We start from the raw sequence: 22,836 nt of genomic DNA on the forward strand, positions 1-22,836 counted from the left end.
TCATGAACTATCACTGTGCAAAATTCTGTGATTTTTTTTCTTGGAAGAATTGACTCCTTTCTGCACTACAATTCCACAGACAGCAGAGCCCTGCTGAAAAGTACATGGGTGAACATTAAGCAAGAACGGTTTTCTTTTTATAATTGAGCAACTTGAATGTCCTGTCTAGATTGGTTACTGGTTGAAATACAAAAAGGATAGAAAATGGATCCCATTTTGAATTTCTTTTTTCCCCTCTTTTTATATCATATAGTGTACTTAGATTTTGTATGATTTGTAATTGAACACAAAATGTTAAGTGGAAAAATAAAATTGGTTTTGGTGTCAGAGATTTCTACCATAAAGACTTAGGAGTTGTGTTCAGTCCAAGGCTGGAGGAATGCATCATTGTTCCGTTTCCACTACTCCATGGGTCACTTCTTTTCATTTTTCCACAAACTCTTTTTCCAGTTACAAAGAAAACCAATTAAGAATGCTATCTATATTAAGTTTTAGACAAGAAGATCTCTCAACCAAGTTTTTAAATAAATATAATTCCATGTTTCTGATCAAAACCAAACCGATTCAATAAAGATGTAGTCATTGATTAACAATGTGTAATATGCGTATAAATGCTTATCCCTCTAAGTATCCCTAAAACGCGCATGTAAACACTCAGGCACTCTTCAGCAAAAGAGAAAAAAGGTCCCAGAATTTTCTGCAGGTTGGCTTTCAGAAAAAAACATTTTGGTCAATGGGTTATTCTTGAAAACAAAAGGATTAAGCATAAGATGCTCTGGAGTCTGTTGTTGTGGTGTTCTGGCATGTGTGGATACTTCACAGTTTTCCCTGAAGTCTGTAGATACAGCCTGATCAGGAACAAAATTTTGAGATGTTAAGTCAAATGCAGTCTCAAAAAAAATACGTTTCACCGTGAACTGTTGATGAGAATTTCCTTTTCAGGAATAGGAGAAATCAGGTGGGCAGCATCTTCAGAGCAAGCTTTCCTCCAACTTAGCTTGCTGATATTATTGTGTTATATCTCACGGTTAGTATGCTGTGTATCTTTGAGACATGCGTGTTTATCACTGTATTTTAGCATCTAACCTGATGGTATAAAGTTGTCAGAGTCTATCTTAAATAGGTGAAAGTGAAGACTGCAGATGCTGGAGATGAGAGTCGAAGAGTGTGGTGCTAGAAAAGCAGAACTGGTCAGGCAGCATTCGAGGAGCAGGAGAGTTGATGTTTCAAGCATAAGCTTTTCATCAGGAATGAGGGGGTGGCCTAAGGCGGCTAAGAGATAAATGGGAGGGGCGGGGGTGAGGCTGGGGGAACGTAGCTGAGAATGCAATAGGTTGATGACGTTGGGGGTGAAGATGATAGGTCAGAGAGGAGGGTGAAGTGAATAGGTGGGAAGGAAGATGGACAGGTGGGACAAGTCAAGAGGGCATTGTCAAGTTGGAAGGTTAGGTCTGGGAAAAGGCGGAGAGAGGGGAAATGAGGAAACTGGTGAAATGCACATTGATCCCATGTGATTGGTCCCAAAGTGCAAAATGACGCATTCTTCCTCCAGGTGTTGAATGGTAAATGGAGGAGGCCATGGGGTGGTGGGGTTGTTTTGTGCAAATGGGGTTATTTGAAGTAAAACAGGTTGGTGAAAGCATGCAACTCTTTGTAATCGAATAACTAAATATTACCCCAGATGCTATGATATTCCTATTAGAAACTTTGTTTCTATTAGAAGCTGTAATAAACATTTGGTGCAAACTTTCAATACCACGTTACCCATACTTAGTTCTTATGTCTTGGGAGCTAACAAAAGTATTATCACAATGGGTGTAAATACGCTGCTGGAGGTAATGCCCACACCCTGGTGGCAGTTGACATCACAAGCTTTCTTCTACATCAGCTGTTTTTTAGCAGGCTTTCCTTCAATTGAATCTGATAAAAAAGGAACCTCTACAATCCAGTCACTGTTCAAAACAACTACAACAGGCTCTACAGCAAAGCAGCAGCTATCACCAGCAAAACATTCAGTGTCCATAACTGAACTTCTAATGATCTCTTTTAAAGAAACCATTCCAAGTATGACCACAAAACTGGTTCTTTTTATTGACAATCCTTTATGTCTTAAGTTCTACAAAATATTAAATATAACGTATCTTTGTAACAGTTGGGACATAACAAATAAGGTCCAACATTGCTACCATTGGAATGTATAACTACAATTTACAAAAGCTATATTTAGTCTAAATATGGAGCTAAGAATGTTTGGTAGAAATAATTGGCAAGGAGAAGTAAATTTTTTGGATCTAACATGTGTAAGCATGAAATTTTTAAATGTGTTACAAATGAATGTTGTCAAATTCATCATTTTGTTATGCTGTCTTTATTAATTGCTTAAAAACTAGAAGCATTATAAAAAATTGTTTCTTTTTTTAAGACTAGCTTTGATGTTGAAGGTTTCCAAAGAGGATATAAACAATTTTCTGTTCTGTGTGAAGTTGTTGTAACCAAGTCCTTTTTTGTTTTCCAATAGCCTCCACGGTTACTTGATCATGTTGCATTTCTGATTAATGCCAACACACCATGTTTCCACATTGCTTCCATTGCTGCTGGTGACTCAGATAGTCTCCATCCATATTCCATATCGACCAAATGTCAAGAATGGAGTCAACACTTGAGTGGTCAGAATAGGATGGAGGAACGTGTTTACGAAATTGTAGTCAAATTTTCTGTAGAAGTCTTTGGAAACTTTCAGCAAACCATATTTTTTGACTTCGGATCTGAGCCAGTTTTGATGCAGACAGTTTCAGTGTCTACACTGTCAGATCAAGGTATTTAGTTGTTTTTATATTTTGCATTTGTCCAAATAAGGTGAAAGATATTTCTGCAATTGCAGAAAATATAATCATGATGAAACAAGGAAAATTATTAATCAGTAAAGCAGAGCTTGTTTTTTTTAATTGTGAGAAACAATTGAAGATGGTTTTATCGTAATATATATTGTGAAGGTTTTGAATGTCAGCTTCTCAGCGAGATAGAGTGGTAAGAAGCAAAACTATTCCATTGATTTAAATAAATTTCTTTGACAGGTACAGAAGCATTGCTACTGCATCAGCAGCAATCCCTTACAACATCACAACGTTGGGATTCAACGTGCAAGCAAGTGGTTGATTTTCGACCTCAAGAGCAGTCTGATCTTGATCTGACACTACTAGTGACCTATCAAATTCCTGCTGCTGCTGACCAGTTGTTCACCCGGTCAGTTCTGGACAAAGCTTTGAACCGACACAACTATCATTCTCGCTTTCATGACCTTCTTTACATTGAGGAAAATGCACAAAATAAAGAGATAAGCAAGTAAGGGCTTTTTATGTTTGTAGTTTCTGGGAAAGCAGAAGATATATTGCATTTTGGTAAAACAAACAAGGATAGGAGTTATGCAATTAAAAGTAGGGCCTTCGGTAGTGTTATAAAACAGAGATACCTCGGGGTTCAAGTACATAATTCTTTGAAGTTTACGTCACATATAGATATGGTGGTTTAGTAAGTGATTAACACACTTGCCTCCACTTTTCAGACCTTTTTGAGTAAAGAAGATGAGACATTATGTTGAGGTTGAACAGGACTTTGGAGTATAGTGTACAGTTCTGGTTGTCCTGTTATAGGAAAGATATTATTAAGCTAGAGAGGGTTCAGAAGAGATGTACCAGGATATTGTTGGATTTGGAGGGTTTGAGTTGTAAGATGTTAGATACCTTTTTCACTGGAACATAGGAGGTTGAGGGGTGACCTTAGAGAGGTTTATAAAACCATGAGGGGTATAGATAAGGTGAATGGCAGGTGCATTTTCCCCAGGGTGGGGAATTTCAAGACTAGGGAACATATTTTTAAGGTGAGAGGAGAAAGATTTAAAAAAAAAACATGAGGGCAATTTTTTTTACACAGAGTAGTTCGTGCCTGGAATGAACTTCCAGACGAACTGGTGGATGCATGTACAATTAAAATGTTGAAAAGACATTTGGATAAGTACATGAACAAGGAATGTTTGGAAGGATGTGGGCCAAACACAGGCAGGTGGTTCTAGTTTAGTTTGGGATTATGATTGGCATGGACTGGTTGGACCGAAGGGTCTGTTTCCGTGTTGTATGACTCTAAGCCTCGGCTTCTGCTGAAATGTAGAAAATATACGTTGACATATCATATACAATCTGATCCCTTAGCCTGGGATTGTTGGACTCCAGGTTACCCCAGAAAGTTATCAAAATTTCATCGGTAAATTTTATATTCCTTGCCTATTTTCTTTTCTCACATTTTCTTACATTCTCTCCATTGACCTAGTCCTGCAACTACATGCTGACCACTCTACTGTGAGCCTCCGTTGTTAGGCTATTTAAATTGGAAGAGCTGAACACTGATATTAAGTTGTCGGTGGACAATTTTGTTGCCTTTGATAAATCTCCTTGACACAAGATGTTGATGGTAATTGTAGTCACTCGACTATAGACCATGCTGATTTTTTTTTTTACGTGTGCAAACTCAGGACCTTTTAAACTGGCTCATGTACATATACAGTATACTGATAGCTAGCATCTAAAATCTTTTTTCTGTACAGCTACATTTAAAATTACAGCAAACTATGCCAAAAGTGCATTCATTTTGAACAGTTTGAAAATTTGTTATGGGCAACGTGTTAACTTCTGCATCAGTACTTGCTGTTGATAGTTAATCTTTGATTCAATCTGCAAAGTGTCTTTGTGCAGTTAGCTGATGAGGTGAAGATGAGATCAGGTTTGCTTGTGGGTCCCAATAATTGAATAGTTGGATATCATTGCATGCATACATTAAAATTTTTTTCCTGAGAAAGGTATTGTGAATTCTTATTTACTCTTTGATGAAACTTGGACATCATTGGTGAGACCAACATTTTTGTTATCCATTCCTTATTATTGTAAAACTAATAGACATCCTAGGTCATTTCAGAGGGCAGTTAAGAGTCAACTGCATTGGTATGGTTTTGGAGTTGCATGTAGGCCAGACTAGATAAGATGGCAGATTTCATCCATACATGAATTGGTGAACTGGATATGTTTTTATGACTGTGATACTTTCATAGTCACCATTATGGAGACAAAGCTTGTAAGTGGAATTTAAATATTACTGTGGTGGGATTTGAAGTAGTGTCCCCAATTGCTTCTGAATTGCTAGTCTAATAATATTACCACTACACTGCCATCAGAAACAGATGGACCTTAAGCAAAGAAGGCAAAGAAATGAAAATTAATTTAAATAAAGACTTTCTTAAAATCTCAAACGATGATGAGCCATTTAGGTTTTCTGTGACACTGTTGAAATCTTACTGTTGAATTTCTACTGAGTACATTAGATTCATCCATTATTCTCTATATCCCTTTGGAGGGAACAGGATGCAGGAAATATTATGTTGATGAATTTAAAAAGAAAATTGTTCCTTAATTGGTTTAAAGTTTCTCCTCTTTGCACTAGGTTTAATGTCAAAGCAAATTTGCACATAACGACATCGTATGTGGTTCCTGGCAATCATGGTGCTGCTCGGCATGTTCAGAATGGTCAACTATTTGCTTGTGTTTTGTTGAATGATACTGTGATAACCAAAGACACTGCTGTGGGAAGACTGGTAATGGAAAAAGTCACGAGTGTTCTGCTGATTCCACTCAGCAAAAAAAAGGGTCTTGGATCAAATCAGGGAAATAAAGAAAAAGTGTACGAAGTCCTTGTGGAAGATCGGTCCAGGGAGTGTATGTTGCTGAGGCTTTCCAAAGAGTGCTGTGAGGATCTGAAGCTTCGACCAGAGAGAGACATAGAGGCAAGTTTGTTTGAATTAGTGTGATTGTGTGTTAGAGACATTATCTTTGACCAAATATTTTCTAGTCTCCCTTGGATCATCGCTTTGAAGAAAGTCCCACAAAGTTTGAATTGAGAAATTCAACTTGTCGAATGGAAAACCCAAAGATCTCTGAAGTAATGCCTGCCTCCATCTCGACTCATTTAACAGAATTCAACAGAAAACATAAAAAGCAGGATATTAGTAGAGTCTTTTCTTCAGCATTCATTTGTGAAATTAATTATAAATTATTTACATTTGATGTTATTTAAAAATAATGTGTTGCAACTCGCTGCAAGGGTGGTTATCGGCCTGATTTGACACGGTTATCTATTAATTAGTAATCTTTAAGTTACCTAATCAGACCTTCTTCGCTGAATGTGTGGTCTGTTCACCACTTCCATGGCTTAAGACTACCAGAGGACTGCCACTTTCTGCTCAATAATCGACTCTTCTGCTCCTCGCATGCTGTCTGACCAGCTGAGCTTTTCCAGCACTACACTCTTTGACACTGACTTGTACTTGACTGACTTAGGCATAAAACAAAAAGATATTAGGAGCAGAATTAGGCCATTTCTCCCTTAGTGTCTGCTCCACCATTTGATCATGGCTGATATGTGTCTCAAGCACATTCTCTTGCCTTCTCCCTTTTACTTTTAACCCCTTTACTAGTTAAGAATTTGTCTATCTCTGTCTTAAATACACTCAATGACTTGGCTTTCACAGCTTTCTGCAGCAATGATCTCCATAGGTTCACCACCCTCTAGCTGAAGAAATTCCTCCTCCTCTCAGTTCCTCCTTCGCTCTGTGCCCTCAGATTCTACTCCTAGTGAAAAAAATCTTCTCCACATCCATCCTATCTAGGCCTGTCAGCATTCTGTAAGTTTCAATGAGATTCCCCCTCATCCTGCTAACCTCCATTGAGTAAAAACCCAGAGTTGTCAACTGCTCCTCATATGACAAGTCCTTCAATAGGAGAATCATTCCTGTAAACCTCGAAAGCCAGCTTTCCTTGGATATAGGAAAACTGCTTTCAATATTACAGAAGTGGTCTGACCAGAACTTTTTACGGCCTCAGCAATACATGTCTGCCCCTGTATTGTAGCCCTGTCAATATTAATGCTAACATTTCATTTGCCTTCCTAACTGCCAACTGAATCTGAATGCTGACCTTAAGAGAATCCTGAAATTGGACGCTGAAGTCCCTTTTTTGCTTCAGATTTCCAACTTCATTTTCCACTTAGAAAATAGTCTGTGTCTATTCCAATCAAAGTGCAAAACCTCATGTTTTTCCATGTTGCATTTCATTTGCCACTTCTTTGCCCACTTGGCTAGTCTGTCAGAGTCCCTCTGCAGACTCCTGCTACCTCAACACTACTTGTCTGTCCACCTATATTTGTGTCATCTGCAAACTTAGCAATAATGTCCTCCATTCCTTTGTCCAGATTGTTAATGTATAAAGTGAATAGTTGTGGTCTCAACACTTACCTCAGTGAAACTCCAATAATCACTGGCTGCTCTCCAGAAAAAGACCCCTTTATCTCCACTCTCGACCTTCTGCAATCAGCCAGTCCTTCATCCATGCCAGCACCTTGCCCCTAACACCGTGGACCCTTTATCTTATTTAACAGCTTCCTGAGCAAGACCTTGTCAAAGGCTTCTGGAAATCCAAATAGATTATGTTCACTGGCTCTCCTTTGTCTAATTTACACATTACCTCTTCAAGGAATACTATCAGAACTGTCAGTCATGCCCTCCCATGCTGACTCAGCCCTATTTTACCATTCACTTCCAAATACTGCACAATCTCCCACATTAATGGACTCCAAAATCTGAGCAACAACCAAGGTTAGGCCAATCAGCCTATAATTTCCCATCTGCTTCCCTCCCTTCTTACATTAGCCATTTTCTAGTCCTTTGACTCCAGTGATTCCTGAAAGATCACCACCAGTGCCTCGACAATAGTCTCAGCTATCTGTATCCTGGGATATTGTCCATCTGGTCTGAGTGATGAATCCACCTTCAGAGCTCTCAGTCTCCTGAGAACCTTCCCTTTAGTGATGGCCACTATTCTCACCCCTGTCTCTGACTCTTTTTGAAGTTCTGTTATGCTACTGGTGTCTTCCACTGTGAAGACTGACACAAAGTACCTATTCATTTCCTCTGTCATTTCTTTGTTCCCCATTACTACTTCTCCAGGTTCATTTTCCAGTGGTTCAATGTCCAACCTTGCCTTTCTCTTATCTTTTATTTATCTAAAAATCTCTTACAGTCTTTTATATTACTAACCATTTCACCAGCATATTTCATCATTCCTTTCCATTGCTTTTTGAATTGTCGTCTGCTGATTTTTAAAGGATTCCCAATCCTCTGGTTTCCCATTAAACTTCACCATATTGGATGCTTTCCCTTTTGCTTTTATGGTGTTCCTTACATCTCTTGTCAGTCAAAGTTGCCTCTTCCTCCCTTTTGTGTATTTCTTCTTTGCATGAATTTCTGCTGTGCCTTCCTACCAACATGAAATTCTTGCCATTGCTGTCCACTATCTTCCCTGCTCGGCTCCCCTTCCAATCAACTCTGGCCAGCTTCTCTCTCCTGTCTTTGTACTTAACTTTACTCAATTGTAATTCTCCTGCCACCGCAAGAAGTGCAAAACCTGCACCCACACCTCCCCACTTACCTCCGTCCAAGGTCCCAAAGGATTCTTCCACATCCGGCAGAGATTTACCTGTACTTCCACACATGTCATCTACTGTGTTCGTTGCTTATGATGTGGTCTCCTCTACACTGGGGAGATGGGGGGGCGCCAACTTGTGGAACGTTTCAGAGCACACCTCTGGGACCCATTCACTAAACAACTCCACCACTCGGTGGCCAAATACTTTAATTCTCCCTCCCATTCTTCCAAGGACGTGCAAGTCCTGGGCCTCTTCCATCGCCAAAGCCTAACCACCCGATGCATGGAGGAAGAATGCCTCACCTCTCGCTTGGGGGGCCCCCAACCACATGGGATCATCTTTCATCTTTCTTCATTTCCCTCCCCCATCATCTTATCCCAGATTCAACCTTCCAACTCAGCACCACCCTCTTGAACTGTCCTACCTGTCCATCTTACTTCCCACCTATCCGCTCCACCCTCTGCTCCGACTTATCGCCTTCACTCCCACCTTCATCTACATATCGCATTCCCAGCTGCCTACCACCCCAGCCCTACCCCCGTCTCTTTTATCTCTCAGCTCCCTTGGGCCACAGGCCTCATTCTTGATGAAGAGCTTATTCTCAAAACGTCGATTCTCCACGGATGCTGCCTGTCTGGCTGTGCTTTTCCAGCACCACACTCTTCAACTCAGTTGTAATACCGTTACGTCTGATTCAAGCTTCTCCCTTCCAGACTGCAAGATGAATTCTAGCATATTATGGTCAGTGTCCTTTAGGGGTTCCTTCACCCTAAGCTCCCTACTCAAAGTCTGCCTCACTACACATCACCAAATCCAGAATTGCCTGTTCCCTAATGGGCTGTAACACAAGCTGCCCCAAGGAATCACCTCGTAGACATTCTACAAATTTGTTTTCTTGGTATCCATAACCAACTTGTTTTTCCCTGTTTACCTGCATGTTGAGGTCCCCCATGATTATTGTAATAGTTTCTTACATGCCTTTTCTATCTTTTGATTTATTTTCTGCCTCACATCCTGATTACTGCTGAGAGGTCTGTTCATAAATTCCATCAGAGTCTTTATACTTTTGTGGTTCTTCAGCTCTACGCACACAGATTTTACACCTTCTGAATCTATATTGCTTCTTGCTATCAATTTGATTTCATGTCATATTAACAAGGCAACTTTGCTTTCTCTGCCAATCTGCCTGTCCTTTTGATTGGATGCATATCCTTAGATATTTAGTTCCTAAACCTGATCCTTTATAGCTATGTCTCTGTGACGTCCACAACATCGTACCCACCAATTTCAATCTGTGCTATAAGCTCATTTACCTTAGTTTGTATATTGTGCATATTCTAGTTAAATTCTGACCTTTTTCATACTCTGTCCTATTACTTGTTCTGGAAACTTGAATAATCTTTGCTGAGCACTCCTCCCCTTGAACTTTTTCAATAATTTTGTTTATAAAACTGGTTTATTTAATTTTGAAAAGGGTGGCGCTGGAAAAGCCCAGCAGGTTGAGCAGCATCCAAGGAGCAAGAGAGTCGATGTTTCGAGCATAAGTCCTTCATCAGCCCTTCATCATTCCGAAATGTCGACAAACCTGCTCCTCGGATGCTGCCTGACTTGCTATGCTTTTCCAGTGCCACCTTTTTCGACTCTGACTCTCCAGGACTGCAGTCATCATTTTCTCCTAGTTTGTTTGGCGGCACGGTGGCACAGTGGTCAGCACTGCTGCCTCACAGCGCCAGAGACCCGGGTTCAATTCCCGACTCAGGCGACTGCCTGTGTGGAGTTTGCACATTCTCCCCGTGTCTGCGTGGGTTTCCTCCGGGTGCTCCGGTTTCCTCCCACAGTCCAAAGATGTGCTGGTCAGGTGAATTGGCCGTGCTAAATTGCCTGTAGTGTTAGGTGTAGGGGTATGGGTGGGTTGCGCTTCGGCGGGTCGGTGTGGACTTGTTGGGCCGAAGGGCCTGTTTCCACACTGTAGGTAATCTAATCTAATCTGTTCAATTTGTTGATTGCTGCTGTATGGTTACAAGTTATATAAAACACTTCGTTTATGAATGGCAGTAAAATTCTTTGAGTTTTACCCTTAGCTCATTGATCATACATCACTTTTTTAAAAGAAATTGAGCAAATTATGGAGGATTTCATGTGCGTGGCATTTAAATTGTATTCCACTTGGTAATGATTACTGTTTTGCAATTTTTACATCCTAGCATTTGATTTAAATTTGCATGATGTAATATTTCTGCAAGTGCAATAGTATTTAGAAGTCATAAGGGCACATGAATCCATGCTAGCAGCAAGTTCCAGGTCATTGCTCCTCATTGTACAAACATAAGTTCTTGACATGGCCCCTTTCATGTCTTGTCCAAAACCTTAATGCAAGGATGAGGAGTGACTGAATTATTAGCTGAAGAAGAAATTAAGAAATTAATAAAAATGAATGTATTGAGGGAGCCTAGTCATAATGTGTAGCCAGTACAAACTAATTGTTAAGTTTTACTCTTGAATATTTTGGAGTTAAGTGCTGAAGTTACTGTCATACCTTAAAGTATATTCTATATGATATTTACATGGTATTGATGGGAGCAAAGTAATTTGAGGTAAAAAGTGTTTTATATCCCCTTTCACCATGGGTTATCGGTAAATACCAGTTTTGCTGACTGCAGGAAAATCACCTCATGAACTGCTGTTGTTTTGTAATGTGCTCAGCATTCTGTTCTTTTCTTTAGTTTTTCTTTGGTATTTGCTGTATTGCACAAATTATCAAAACCCCAAGGTTTTGATAGTATGTACCTCATTGAGTGCTGTATTACTTGATACCAAATTGGTGGGCTCATGCCAGTCATGGATTACTTAACAGAAGGAAATGGTCAAAGCATTGCTGCTTTGAGTCAGTAAGATTGAAAATTAGTTTTAATGTTGTTAAATAATACATTTCATTGCAGCATTTTGCTCCAATGATATTGTGGCCTGTACTTTTGATTACCATCTTGCTTTGAATACTGTTCACCAGGGGCGGCACGGTTGCTCAGTAGTTAGCACTCCTACTTCACAGCACCAGGGTCCCAGGTTCGATTCCAGCCTCGGGCGACAGTCTATGTGTGCATTTTCCATGTTTGCACATTCTCCCCGTGTCTGTGTGGGTTTTCTCCGGGTGCTCCGGTTTCCTCCCACAGTCCAAAGATGTGCAGGTCAGGTGAATTGGCCATGCTAAATTGCCCGTAGTGTAAGGTGCATTAGTCAGAAGGGAATGTGTCTGGGTGGGTTACTCTTCGGCAGGCCGGTGTGGATTGGTTGGGCCAAAGGGCCTGTTTCCACATTGTAGGGAATCTAATCTAAACCTAATCACTGTGGTCAAGAAGTAGCCATATCAAGTTGTTGACATCTAATAGAATAGTATAGTGGAATTCCAATCCAACACTTAGCTTCCCATGCTGTTTCCTGTCACTCTTGTATATTCATTGCAATCTTCTGCCAAGTGCAACAAATTGAGGATAATTCATTTCTCTAATGTACCAGGACCTCAAAACTGTCCCTCAATCCGCCCTTATTGACGTACAAACTAATCTGCAACATATGACTTCTGTCTTGATGTAGCTTGAAAGCTGATTACAACTTATAAAAAACCACAAGCCAGCACTTCACAGAAGATCCAATGCAGAAGATGCTTGGATTTAATCTTTTGCTAAATTCAAAATCAGCATTAAGCAACATTAAAACATATATGGCCCGATAGAAGCAAAAGCACAGGAATATGTCCAGGCTGTTTTTCAGCATTGTCTCCACTTACCTAAACATCATAAAATCCTTACAGTGTAGAAGCAAGCCATTCAGCCCATCGAGTCCACATGGACCCTCTGAAGAACATCCCACCCAGACCCAATTCCTTACCTTAACCCTGTAACCCTGCATTCCCCGTGGCGAATCCACATATCTTTTATATTCCTGGACACTATGGGCAATTTAGATAGCCAATCCACTGACTTGCACATATTTAGATTGTGAGAGGAAACCAGACCACCTGGGAGGAAACTGTCACTGACATGAGGAGCATGTGTAAACTCCACACAGGATTATTGGTAAATAAGCAGTTTTGCTGACTGGAGAAGTATCACCTTATTAACTGATGTTGTTTTGTGATGTGCTCAGCATTCTGTTCTTTATTTTTTGCTGTATTCCACAAATTATCAAAAACCCAAGATTTTGGTAGTATGTATCTCACTAAATGCTGTGCGGCCCCTAGAAACCTATCGATCTTTGTCATGAATCTACTCAATGATTATGCTGTCACTACCCTTGGGGTAGAGATTTTCAAAGATTCACGCACCCCAGAAACTCCTTTTCAGTCCTAAATTGATTGCCTTTTATTCTGATTCTGGATATTTCCCTCTTCCCCACCTCACCTCCAACCAGGATAAACCTCATTTCTGCATTATGTTTACTCTTTTCAAGAATCTCGAGAGTTTCAATGCAATCACCTCTCATTCTACTAAACTTTACAGAAAGTAGGTCTAATCTCATCAATTAATCCTCTTAGGGTAGTCCTGGCATCCCAAGGATTCACCTTGGGAAATTCTTTTGTGCTCCCTCGATGACAAGGACACACCCCACTCAGGTAAGGGGTCCAAATTTAAACACAATATTCCAGGTCTCATCAAGGTTGTCTCCAATTGAAAGAATGCATATTTACTCCCAGGATATGGGTACTTAATGCAAAAATGGAAAATTTATGGTCACCTAGGAAACATGGAATATATAACGACTGGATGCCTGATTCACAGATAAAAGAACAATTCACTTTTTTATTCCTGATGTAATCACAATTGTTACTGTACAACTACATCAGTCATAAGAAAATATGAACTGCAAAAATGTCTAGAATGGTAGTGATGGGTCACCAGTAGTAGTTCCAGCTTAGTTGGTCATAAAAACTAAAATTGAAGAGTATTTCGCCCTTCATTTTGCTTGTTATAGAATGGTCATATATTGGGTAACACTCTCATGTATTGGTTGCATGAGCTTTCTCAGAATCTATTGTTTCTTTAACACTTTTAAATTGCTTATTAGTCTCTTGGTTCATTCAACAGGTGGAGCTTCAGTTTCAGTTGAACCGTTTGTCTCTCTGTGAGATGCACCTAGCATTGGATAATCTGAAAGACTGCAGCCTGGTGTCCCCAGATCTTTCTTCTCTTCTAACGCTTGATTTGCCAGATAGGTATGGAACTCTTTTCCTTCCCCAGTCGCCACCAAATGCAGTGGTTTTCCAAATAACCTATTAACATTTGTACTTAATGATTTGAAATGCTGTTGGAGGTGCTGGGGTAGGAGAAGGAAAAACAAAACTGACGAAATCAAAATTATAATGACTCTTGAATCAGCAACCTTTAAGGCTATTTAAAAATAAGTAGTGGCGTGGATTATAAGATTCTCAGAAAATGCTGGAAGGATCCTGCTTTGGCTAGGAGAATGGACCAATAACCAGAAAGGAAATTGTTCCCTACAAATCTGTTAGTTATAGTTGTGTTAGTTTGTGGAGAGCCTTGCAATTATACTTTACAGGTAAGAACTGACAATTAATCTTTTATTCACTTTAGTATTTTGGAGAAGTAATAGCTCGCTCATAGGTGCTTTCCTATTCTTGTTCTTAAGTCACAGTAATTATACCCACTTCGGCTTGTGATCACTGCTGGTTTTGACTTTTTTTCATCTGGTCTTGCCTCACATTCAAAGTTATTGCAAGTTAGCTGTTGCATCTTTTCTCCTTGTAAAGTATAAACAATCTGTTTATGGCCTCTGATAGTTTAACAAGATAAAATCAGTTTTTTTTGCTGTTCTTCTACTTGTTGGACTGGTGAAGGAGAATTTAGACAAGACTCATATTGCATTTCTCAGATATGGGTTTTGTAATTGTTACTGAAATGGGACTGTGTGGAAACCTTGTGAAGAGGCATTTTTTTTTGTTCTGAAACCCTTGTGAAGCGTATTGAAAACACTATATAAATGCATATTATGGCTGAAATACGTTGAGAATATTGGCATGGTACTGAATAGAGAAATTGACACTTAAATATTTTCTTTTGCATACAATATTTTTCCTTATTTCTTGGCGATTCATTTTTTTCTATGCTGTAGATATGAAGCAAAAGAACAATTTTCAAACTAATGATTTTCAATTTTGTCTCTCAGGGACTGGGAAAAGCAGCTGGACCCTAGGCTAAACTCCAAACAGAGGAAAGCAGCTAGTATTATTACAGCTCCCATATTGTTCAGTCTACCACTGATTCTTCTGACTGGGCCGTGTGGCACTGGGAAAACCTTCACTTTGGCACATGCAGTCAAACAATTGGTGAAAGACCCTGACAAAAGGTAGAGTGAAGTTGATGGATGGACCTAAACAAAATTGCAAACATTCTCCAGAGTTTGATGTATGACTGTACAATTAGGCACAAGCTGAAGAATTTTAGAATTGTGCCAGTCGCCTTAATGACTAGATAAAGGAGGTATTTCCAAATGTTTTTCCATTCACAACACAAATTGTTTTCCTAGTCTATTCTGTTTGCAGATGGTGACTTTTTCTGGCATATGGTAAATAACTGCTTATTAAATATTACCCCAAGTATCTGCTTTAAATGTGTGAGGCTGCACTTGCAGTATTGGTTGGTTATTTGCTTTTGCAGGAGTTGACTGCTGATAATCTATTATATTAGAAGTATGGATGTTCTGGAAGGGATTAACATGTAATAAAGCTGAGTGGGACTCAAGGTAATGTACATGATTCCTCTCTGTCCATGAGTTGTTGAAGTAAACTGTGGCCATGCTAGCATTCCAACTGAGACTAGCTGCTTGAAAGGAGACAAAAAAATGATGTATCTGGTCTGCATAGCTCAGGACCACGTCATACATTTATTGACTGAACTATTGTAGTTAAATCTTTGTGGCCAAAAGTATTCCTGATATTTCAGATGTTTTACTATATGGCATTGGGGGAATGGTAGAGAGAGAGAGAGAGATTTTCATTTTTACAATGGTTTTCCATTTGTGTTTCCTCCAGTCTCAGGATTCTGTTCTGTACTCATTCTGATACTGCAGCAGACAATTTTATAAAGGACTACCTCGTTCCTATGTTTGAAAATGATGCCAGTAATCTTTCACTTCTCAGGTGAGGATACTATTCACTTAAACATAAGCGACATATTGTTAATTTATGACCTCAAAAAAGTTGATATTTATTTAACCATTCCTGCCCAATATTTAACAGATCTGTGATATGTTCAATTGGAATTGGTGATCAATGCTGTTTTCCTAGAGGTAAGACAAAGCGAGCTATAATAGGAGGGATAAAATGGCAAAGTGGTAATGTCAGTGGATGAGTAAAACAGAGGTATAAGCTAATGCTGTAGAGGCACAGATTCAAGTCCCATCACAACTGTTGGTGGAATTTAAATTCAATTAATTAATAAAATCTGGTACTAAAAATCTGCTTCAGAAATGATCGTGAAATCATCATCAATTGTCATAAAAAAATCTAGTTGGCTAATGTCCTTTAGGAAAAGAATCTTACAATCTTACCTGATCTGGCCTGCTGTCCCATACCAATGTAGTTGATTCTTACCTACCCTCTGAAATTGCCTAGCAAGATACTCCGTTTAGGGGCACTGAGGTAACATGCCATGAAAAATAATGAAATAGAATAAATGCATGGAGTCTTTTTTCCCAGGGATGGGGAGTTGAAAACTAGAGGGCATAGTTTAAGGTAAGAGGAAAAGATTTAAGAAGGACCTGAAGGGCAACTTCTTCAAGCAGAGAGTGGTGCATATGTGGAATGGGTTGCCAGAGAAAGCAGTTGAGGCAGGTACAATAGCAACATTTAAAGAAACATTGAGATAGGTACATGGATGGGAAGGGTTTAGATGGATATGGACCAAATATGGGCAGTTGGAACTAGCTGAGTGGACACCATGGTCAGCATGGACTAATTTGGAGTGTGGTGCTGGAAAAACACAGCAATTTAGCAGCACCGGAGGAGCAGGAAAATCGATGTTTCAGGCAAAAGTCCTTCATCAGGTTTTTGTCCGAAATGTTGATTTTCCTGCTCCTCGGATGCTGCCTGACCTCCTGTGCTTTTCTAGCACCACACTCTCAACTCTACTCTTCAGCATCTGCAATCCTCACTTTTGCCAATGAACCAGTTTGGGCTGAAGGGCCTGTTTGAATGCTATATTACTCTGTGACTCCATGACGCTTAAAAACTATTGTCATGATTCTCTCACAGGAACTGTCTATTTAAATTAATTTCTTGTACTTTCATGAGTCTTTTGAATTTTTCAATTTGTCAATCTATTTACTTGGTATTTGTAAAGCCACAATAATTCAATGGTTTGTTATGGTGTGCTTCAACCACTAAGATTTACTTGCTGGCCAAACATACTGATCCATTGTATAGGGAACTTGATAGGTAATACTGTACTTACATTAAAACACAGAATTGTACCCTTTTTGTAAACGCAATAATGGCTTAATATGTATTGTTTGTATCACCTTGGTGCAGATATGTTTTTGTGGATACGATTTTCTTAATTTGAATATATTCCTTATGGCTAACTCAATTATTTAACTCAAATGTATTTGAGCTGTATGATAGAATTTTACACAGAACATATTCAGCCTACTGTTCTTCCACTCTTTAAGAAAGCTAAGCAATTTGTCCTAGTCTTCCCTTCACCTTACACAACCATTTTTCTTTACTCTTTTCAAGTTTTTAATTCTAGTTTTTGAAACTTAAGTTTGAACCTGCTACTGGTTTAATTCAATCACAAAAAAAAATACAGGCAAATAAAACCTCTCTTCAACTCTCTTCTGATTCTTTTGTTAATTGTTATGTATTTGACTTCTGATTAAAACTCAATCTTCTGTTCTAGAATCTATCACAAAACCAAAAATGTGAAAACTGTGCATCCCACAGTACAGCGGTATTGTCTACTTGCTCGGAACCAGTCTGCATTCCTGCTGCCAAGGAAAGAAGACATGCTCAAGTGTCAGGTGGTTGTGGCAACTGTGAGTTCATCAAAATACCTCTGTTGTGCTGACCTCCAACATGGTACGTTTACTCTGAACTCTGAATTTCCAATATACTCTATGTCCAGTGTGTTACTTCCATATTTGTTTCTCTACCACTAGAGGTCCTTCTAATACTGTTTTTAAAAAGGCAAGCTAGTCCAAGCCTGTAAGGGAAGCGACTCTTTCCCACAAGTGAGCGTGGTCCAGTGGAAAACCATCCCCACAAGTGAGAATAAGAACTTGAGCATCTTTCCAACCGGGATTTTCTGTAGCAAAAGTTGCAATTTTCCATGTTTCTCAATGTATTTTCGGTAACTAGTTTAAAAGTTTGAAGCTTTCAGGGCTGTTCAGTTGTTGATTGGAGTAATGAAATTGTAAGAAGAACAGAATTTCACAGAAGCTCATGAAAATGCTTCAGTACAAATTGTTGAGTATGTTAGTATTGAGGCTGTGAGTTGTGTACTGGGGTGTCCATCATACAACTTTTTTGTGATATACATTGCTTTGCACTCACATCACTGTGAGGAACTGAATATAAAATTTCCTTGCATTCATGTTGGTGCAGTGTTTTTGACTCAAGTTCAGCTTAGTGTAGAAAACCCATGTTGTTCATAGTGGATATGAACTTTATCAGAAATTGTCATTGCAAACCTTCAACAATGAGTAGCAAGTCTATTACTGTAGAATAATGAAAATGTTTTACAAGGTATGTTTATATATTATGTTGTACAGTGTCATACATGTATAGTATGTATTTTGGTTGCTAGGTTTGAAACACAACCTTTCCCTAAGTTACAGTCCCTATCCCTATCTCATTCCATTGTTTCTTATAGGAGACATTGCCCTGATGTAAGTTGCAATGGTGACCTTAGCACTTTTAAAGTCCCTATCCCCCTGTATGTACATTATTCTTAATGAGGATGAATTCCTCAATGAGTTGTTTGGATATAGTTGTACTTTTCTAGTACATAACGTCAATGTATATCAATTGTATTCCAATTTTATATTTGTGCAGATTATTGTTTGCATCGTTTGGACATTATGTATTCTATAGCAGGGAGCCATGACAGAATTAGTCACAGCACCGTGAGAGGATATTGTATCCTTTTTCAGTCCTGTTAGTGATGGGTATTGCAAGGAAGCATATACCTGGTGTTGTGAGATTTTTAAATTTGTCCACCCCAGGCCAACACCGGCACCTCCTCGTCATGGTTATACCTGAGGTGAAAGAAATCCTTCTCTGTTTCACATGCATGGTTTCCTTGTTAGATCAAATGCCAATCTGAATTGGATTTTCTGAGGGAGATAGATGGAAGTGTAGAGCTTCTCATCAGAAAGAATTGAGAGAGGGAGTATTTAGTTGGTTAAAGAACAGTGTTTCATTGATATTTGTAGATGAGCAAGGTTTATTTTAGATGAGCATAACGTTATGCAAAAGGAACTGAAAGTGTACAGAAACTGGCAGAAGGGTATTTCTTTGACTCAAAATGCAGCTGACTGAAAATTGGACTTCAGTTAGATTAAACTGTTATCGATTGTTTGTTTCAATCTAAATTGAAACATCTCATCCACTGCCCATTGCTGTTTTTGTGATGGCTTCATTTTGCAGCAATGAAATATTTAATCCTCAACAAAGAAATGTAAGTTTGATACAGTGATGACAAGTGTAATTTATCACAGAGTTGAAGCTTTTCATCTTGTACTCATGAGGGCTGCCATGCAAGAAACAAAATTTGGAAATGGCATGTCAACTTATGCAAGCACGTTAATTGGTTTGTATGAGGCTTGTCGCAGGGATTTGCAGTCTCCATAAACTGTTCCTCACTTAAAAAGGTGCAATGTATGGACACATTTATTGATCTGTGGAATTCTTTATTGGAGAGGACTGATGAGATTGGTTTAAGTATTTTCAAAGATGTGATAATTAGATATTTAATCAATCAGACAATCAAGTGCTAACATGGATAGAAGCTTGGCTGTCTGGCAGAAAGCAGAGAGTGGGGATAAAAGGGCCCTTCTCAGGATGGCAGCCAGTGCCAGGTGGTGTTTCGCAAGGCTCAGTGTTAGGCCACAACTTTTTACTTAATGCATTAATGATCTAGATGAAGGAATTGAGGGCATTCTGGATAGGTTTGCAGACAATATAGAGATAGGTCGAGGCAGGGAGACTGCAGAAGGATTTGGACAGGTTGGGAGAGTGGGCAAAGAAGTGGCAGATGGAGTACAACTTATGGGAAAGTGTGAGATCGTGCACTTTGGTAGGAAGATTAGAGACATGAACTATTTTCTAAACAGGAAGAAAATTCAGAACTCCAAAGTGCAAAGAGACTTGGAGTTCTGGTCCTGCATTCTCTCAAGGTAAATTTGCAGGTTGAGTCAATATTTAAGAAGGAGAAAGTGAGGTCTGCAGATGCTGGAGATCAAAGTTGAAACTTTATTGCTGGAACAGCACAGCAGGTCAGGCAGCATCCAGGGAACAGGAGATTCGACGTTTCGGGCACAGGCCCTTCTTCAGGAATGAGCAGAGAGTGTTCAGCAGGAGAAGATAAAAGGTAGGGAGGAGGGACTTGGAGGAGGGGCGTTGGAAATGTGATAGGTGGAAAGAGGTCAAGGTGAGGGTGATAGGTCGGAGTAGGATGGAGGCGGAGAGGTCAAGAAGAAGACTGCAGGTCAGGAAGGCAGTGCCGGGCTGGAGGGATTCTCCCCAATATAGAGGAGGCCACACCGGCTGCAGCGGATGCAGTAGATGATGTGGGTGGAGGTGCAGGTGAATCTGTGGCGGATATGGAAGTTTCCTTTGGGGCCTCCAGCCCGGCACCGCCTTCCTGACCTGCAGTCTTCTTCTTGACCTCTCCGCCTCCATCCTACTCCGACCTATCACCCTCACCTTGACCTCTTTCCACCTATCACATTTCCAACGCCCCTCCTCCAAGTCCCTCCTCCCTACCTTTTATCTTCTCCTGCTGAACACTCTCTGCTCATTCCTGAAGAAGGGCCTGTGCCCGAAACGTCGAATCTCCTGTTCCCTGGATGCTGCCTGACCTGCTGTGCTGTTCCAGCAATAAAGTTTCAATATTTAAGAAGGCAAATGCAATGATAGCATTTATTATGAGAGGACTTGAATATAAAAGCAGGAATGTACTTCTGAGACTCTAAGGCTCTGGTCAGACCACATTTGGAGTATTGTGCACAGTTTTGGACCCCATATCTCAGGAAGGATGTATTGGCCCTGGAGCGTGTTCAGAGGAGGTTCACAAGAATGGTCCCAGGAATGAAAAGCTTAACATATAAGGAACATTTGAGGTCTCTGGGTTGATACTCGATGGAGTTCAGAAGGATGAGGGGGGAATCTAATTGAAACATACAGAATACAGAATGGCCTTGACAGAGTAGATGTTGGGAAGGTGTTTCCATGAGAAGGAGAGACACAGGACCCTAGGGCATAGCCTTAGAGTAAAGAGAAGACCTTTTGGAATGGAGATAAGGTCTTCAACCAAAGAGTGGTCAATCTATAGAATTCATTGCCTCAGAAGGCAGTGGAGGCCAGGTCAGTGACTATATTTAAGACTGTGATAGATAGGTTATTGACTATCGAGGGGAATAAGGTTTACGAAGAGAGAGCAGGAGAATGGGGTTGAGAAACTTATCAGCCATAGTTGAATGGCGGGGCCGACCCGATGAGCTGAATGGCCTAACTTCTACTCGCATGTCTTATGGCCTGTATTTAAGGCTGAAACAAGAGATTCTTGGTCAGTCGGGAATCCGGGTTCGTGGGGAAAATGCAAGAAAGTGGGCATGAAGACTGTTGGATCAGCTAATGAATGTTGGAGCAGAATTGAGGAGCCAAATGGCCTGCTCCTGTTCTTTTATGTTATGGTCTGTGATTATGGAGATAAGACCATAAGGCCATAAATTGTAGGAGCAGAAGTAGACCATTCAGCTCAGCATATCTGCTCTGCCATTCAGGAGCTGATCCAACAGTCTTCAAGTCCACTTTCCTGCATTGAGGTCATGGCTGATCTGATAATCCTCAAATCCAGTTTCTGAAACTTATGAGAGATTAATGTTTCAGGTGTGGTTTATGGAGTCATAGAGATGTGCAGCATGGAAACAGACCCTTCGGTCCAACCCGTCCATGCTGACCAGATATCCTAACCCAATCTAGTTCCACCTGCCAGCACCCGGCCCATATCCCTCCAAACGCTTCCTATTCATATACCGATCCAAATGCCTTTTAAATGTTGCAATTGTACCAACCTCCACCACTTCCTCTGGCAGCGCATTCCATACATGTACCATCCTTTGTGAAAAAGTTGCCCCGTAGGTCCCTTTTATATCTTTCCCATCTCACCCTAAACCTATGCCCTCTAGTTCTGGACTCCCCCACCCCAGGGAAAAGACTTTGTCTATTTATCCTATCCATGCCCTTCATAATTTTATAAACCTCTGTAAAGTCACCCCTCAGTATCCGATGCTCCAGGGAAAACAGCCCCAGCCTGTTCAGCCTCTCCCCATAGCTCAAATCCTCCAACTCTGGCAACATCCTTGTAGATCTTTTCTGAACCCTTTCAAGTTTCACAACAGTCTTTCCGATAGGAAGGAGACCAGAATTACATGCAATATTCTAACAGTGGCCTAACCAATGTCCTGTACAGCCGCAACATGACGTCCCAACTCCTGTACTCAATACTCTGATCAATAAAGAAAAGCATACCAAACCGCCTTCTTCACTAACCTATCTACCTGCAACTCCACTTTTAAGGAGCTATGAACCTGCACTCCAAGGTCTCTTTGTTCAGCAACACTCTCTAGGACCTTACCATTAAGTGTATAAGTCCTGCTAAGATTTGCTTTCCCAAAATGCAGCACCTCACATTTATCTGAATTAAACTCCATCTGCCACTTCTCGGCCAATTGGCCCATCTGATCAAGATCCTTTCGTAATCTGAGGTAACCCTCTTCGCTGTCCACTACACCTCCAATTTTGGTGTCATCTGCAAACTTACTAATCATACCTCTTATGCTCGCATCCAAATCATGTATACAAATGACAAAAAGTAGAGGACCCAGCACTGATCCTTGAGGCACTCCATTGTTCACAGGCCTCCAGTTTGAAAAACAACCTTCCACCACTACCCTCTGTCCCCTTGAGCCAGTTCGGTATCCAAATGGCGAGTTCTCCCTATATTCCGTGAGATCTAACCTTGCTAAGCAGTCTCCCATGGGGAACCTTGTCGAATGCCTTACTGAAGTCCATATAGA

At 40.2% G+C, this 22,836-nt stretch overlaps 1 protein-coding gene across 1 annotated transcript in view; it reads left to right on the top strand.

The window, feature by feature from the left end:
- The window catches only part of LOC122560734 (probable helicase with zinc finger domain), a 396,873-nt gene that overhangs the window by 59,082 nt on the left and 314,955 nt on the right, over nucleotides 1-22,836 (top strand). Inside the window, exons 10-16 of the mRNA XM_043711726.1 lie at nucleotides 2,519-2,816; nucleotides 3,075-3,342; nucleotides 5,488-5,827; nucleotides 13,605-13,732; nucleotides 14,704-14,883; nucleotides 15,569-15,676; nucleotides 17,436-17,614. Coding sequence (XP_043567661.1) covers nucleotides 2,519-2,816; nucleotides 3,075-3,342; nucleotides 5,488-5,827; nucleotides 13,605-13,732; nucleotides 14,704-14,883; nucleotides 15,569-15,676; nucleotides 17,436-17,614 — 1,501 coding nt within the window. The remainder of the gene's footprint in view (nucleotides 1-2,518; nucleotides 2,817-3,074; nucleotides 3,343-5,487; nucleotides 5,828-13,604; nucleotides 13,733-14,703; nucleotides 14,884-15,568; nucleotides 15,677-17,435; nucleotides 17,615-22,836) is intronic.

The sequence above is a fragment of the Chiloscyllium plagiosum genome, chromosome 21 (assembly GCF_004010195.1).
Source record: "Chiloscyllium plagiosum isolate BGI_BamShark_2017 chromosome 21, ASM401019v2, whole genome shotgun sequence".
Lineage (NCBI taxonomy): Eukaryota > Metazoa > Chordata > Chondrichthyes > Orectolobiformes > Hemiscylliidae > Chiloscyllium > Chiloscyllium plagiosum.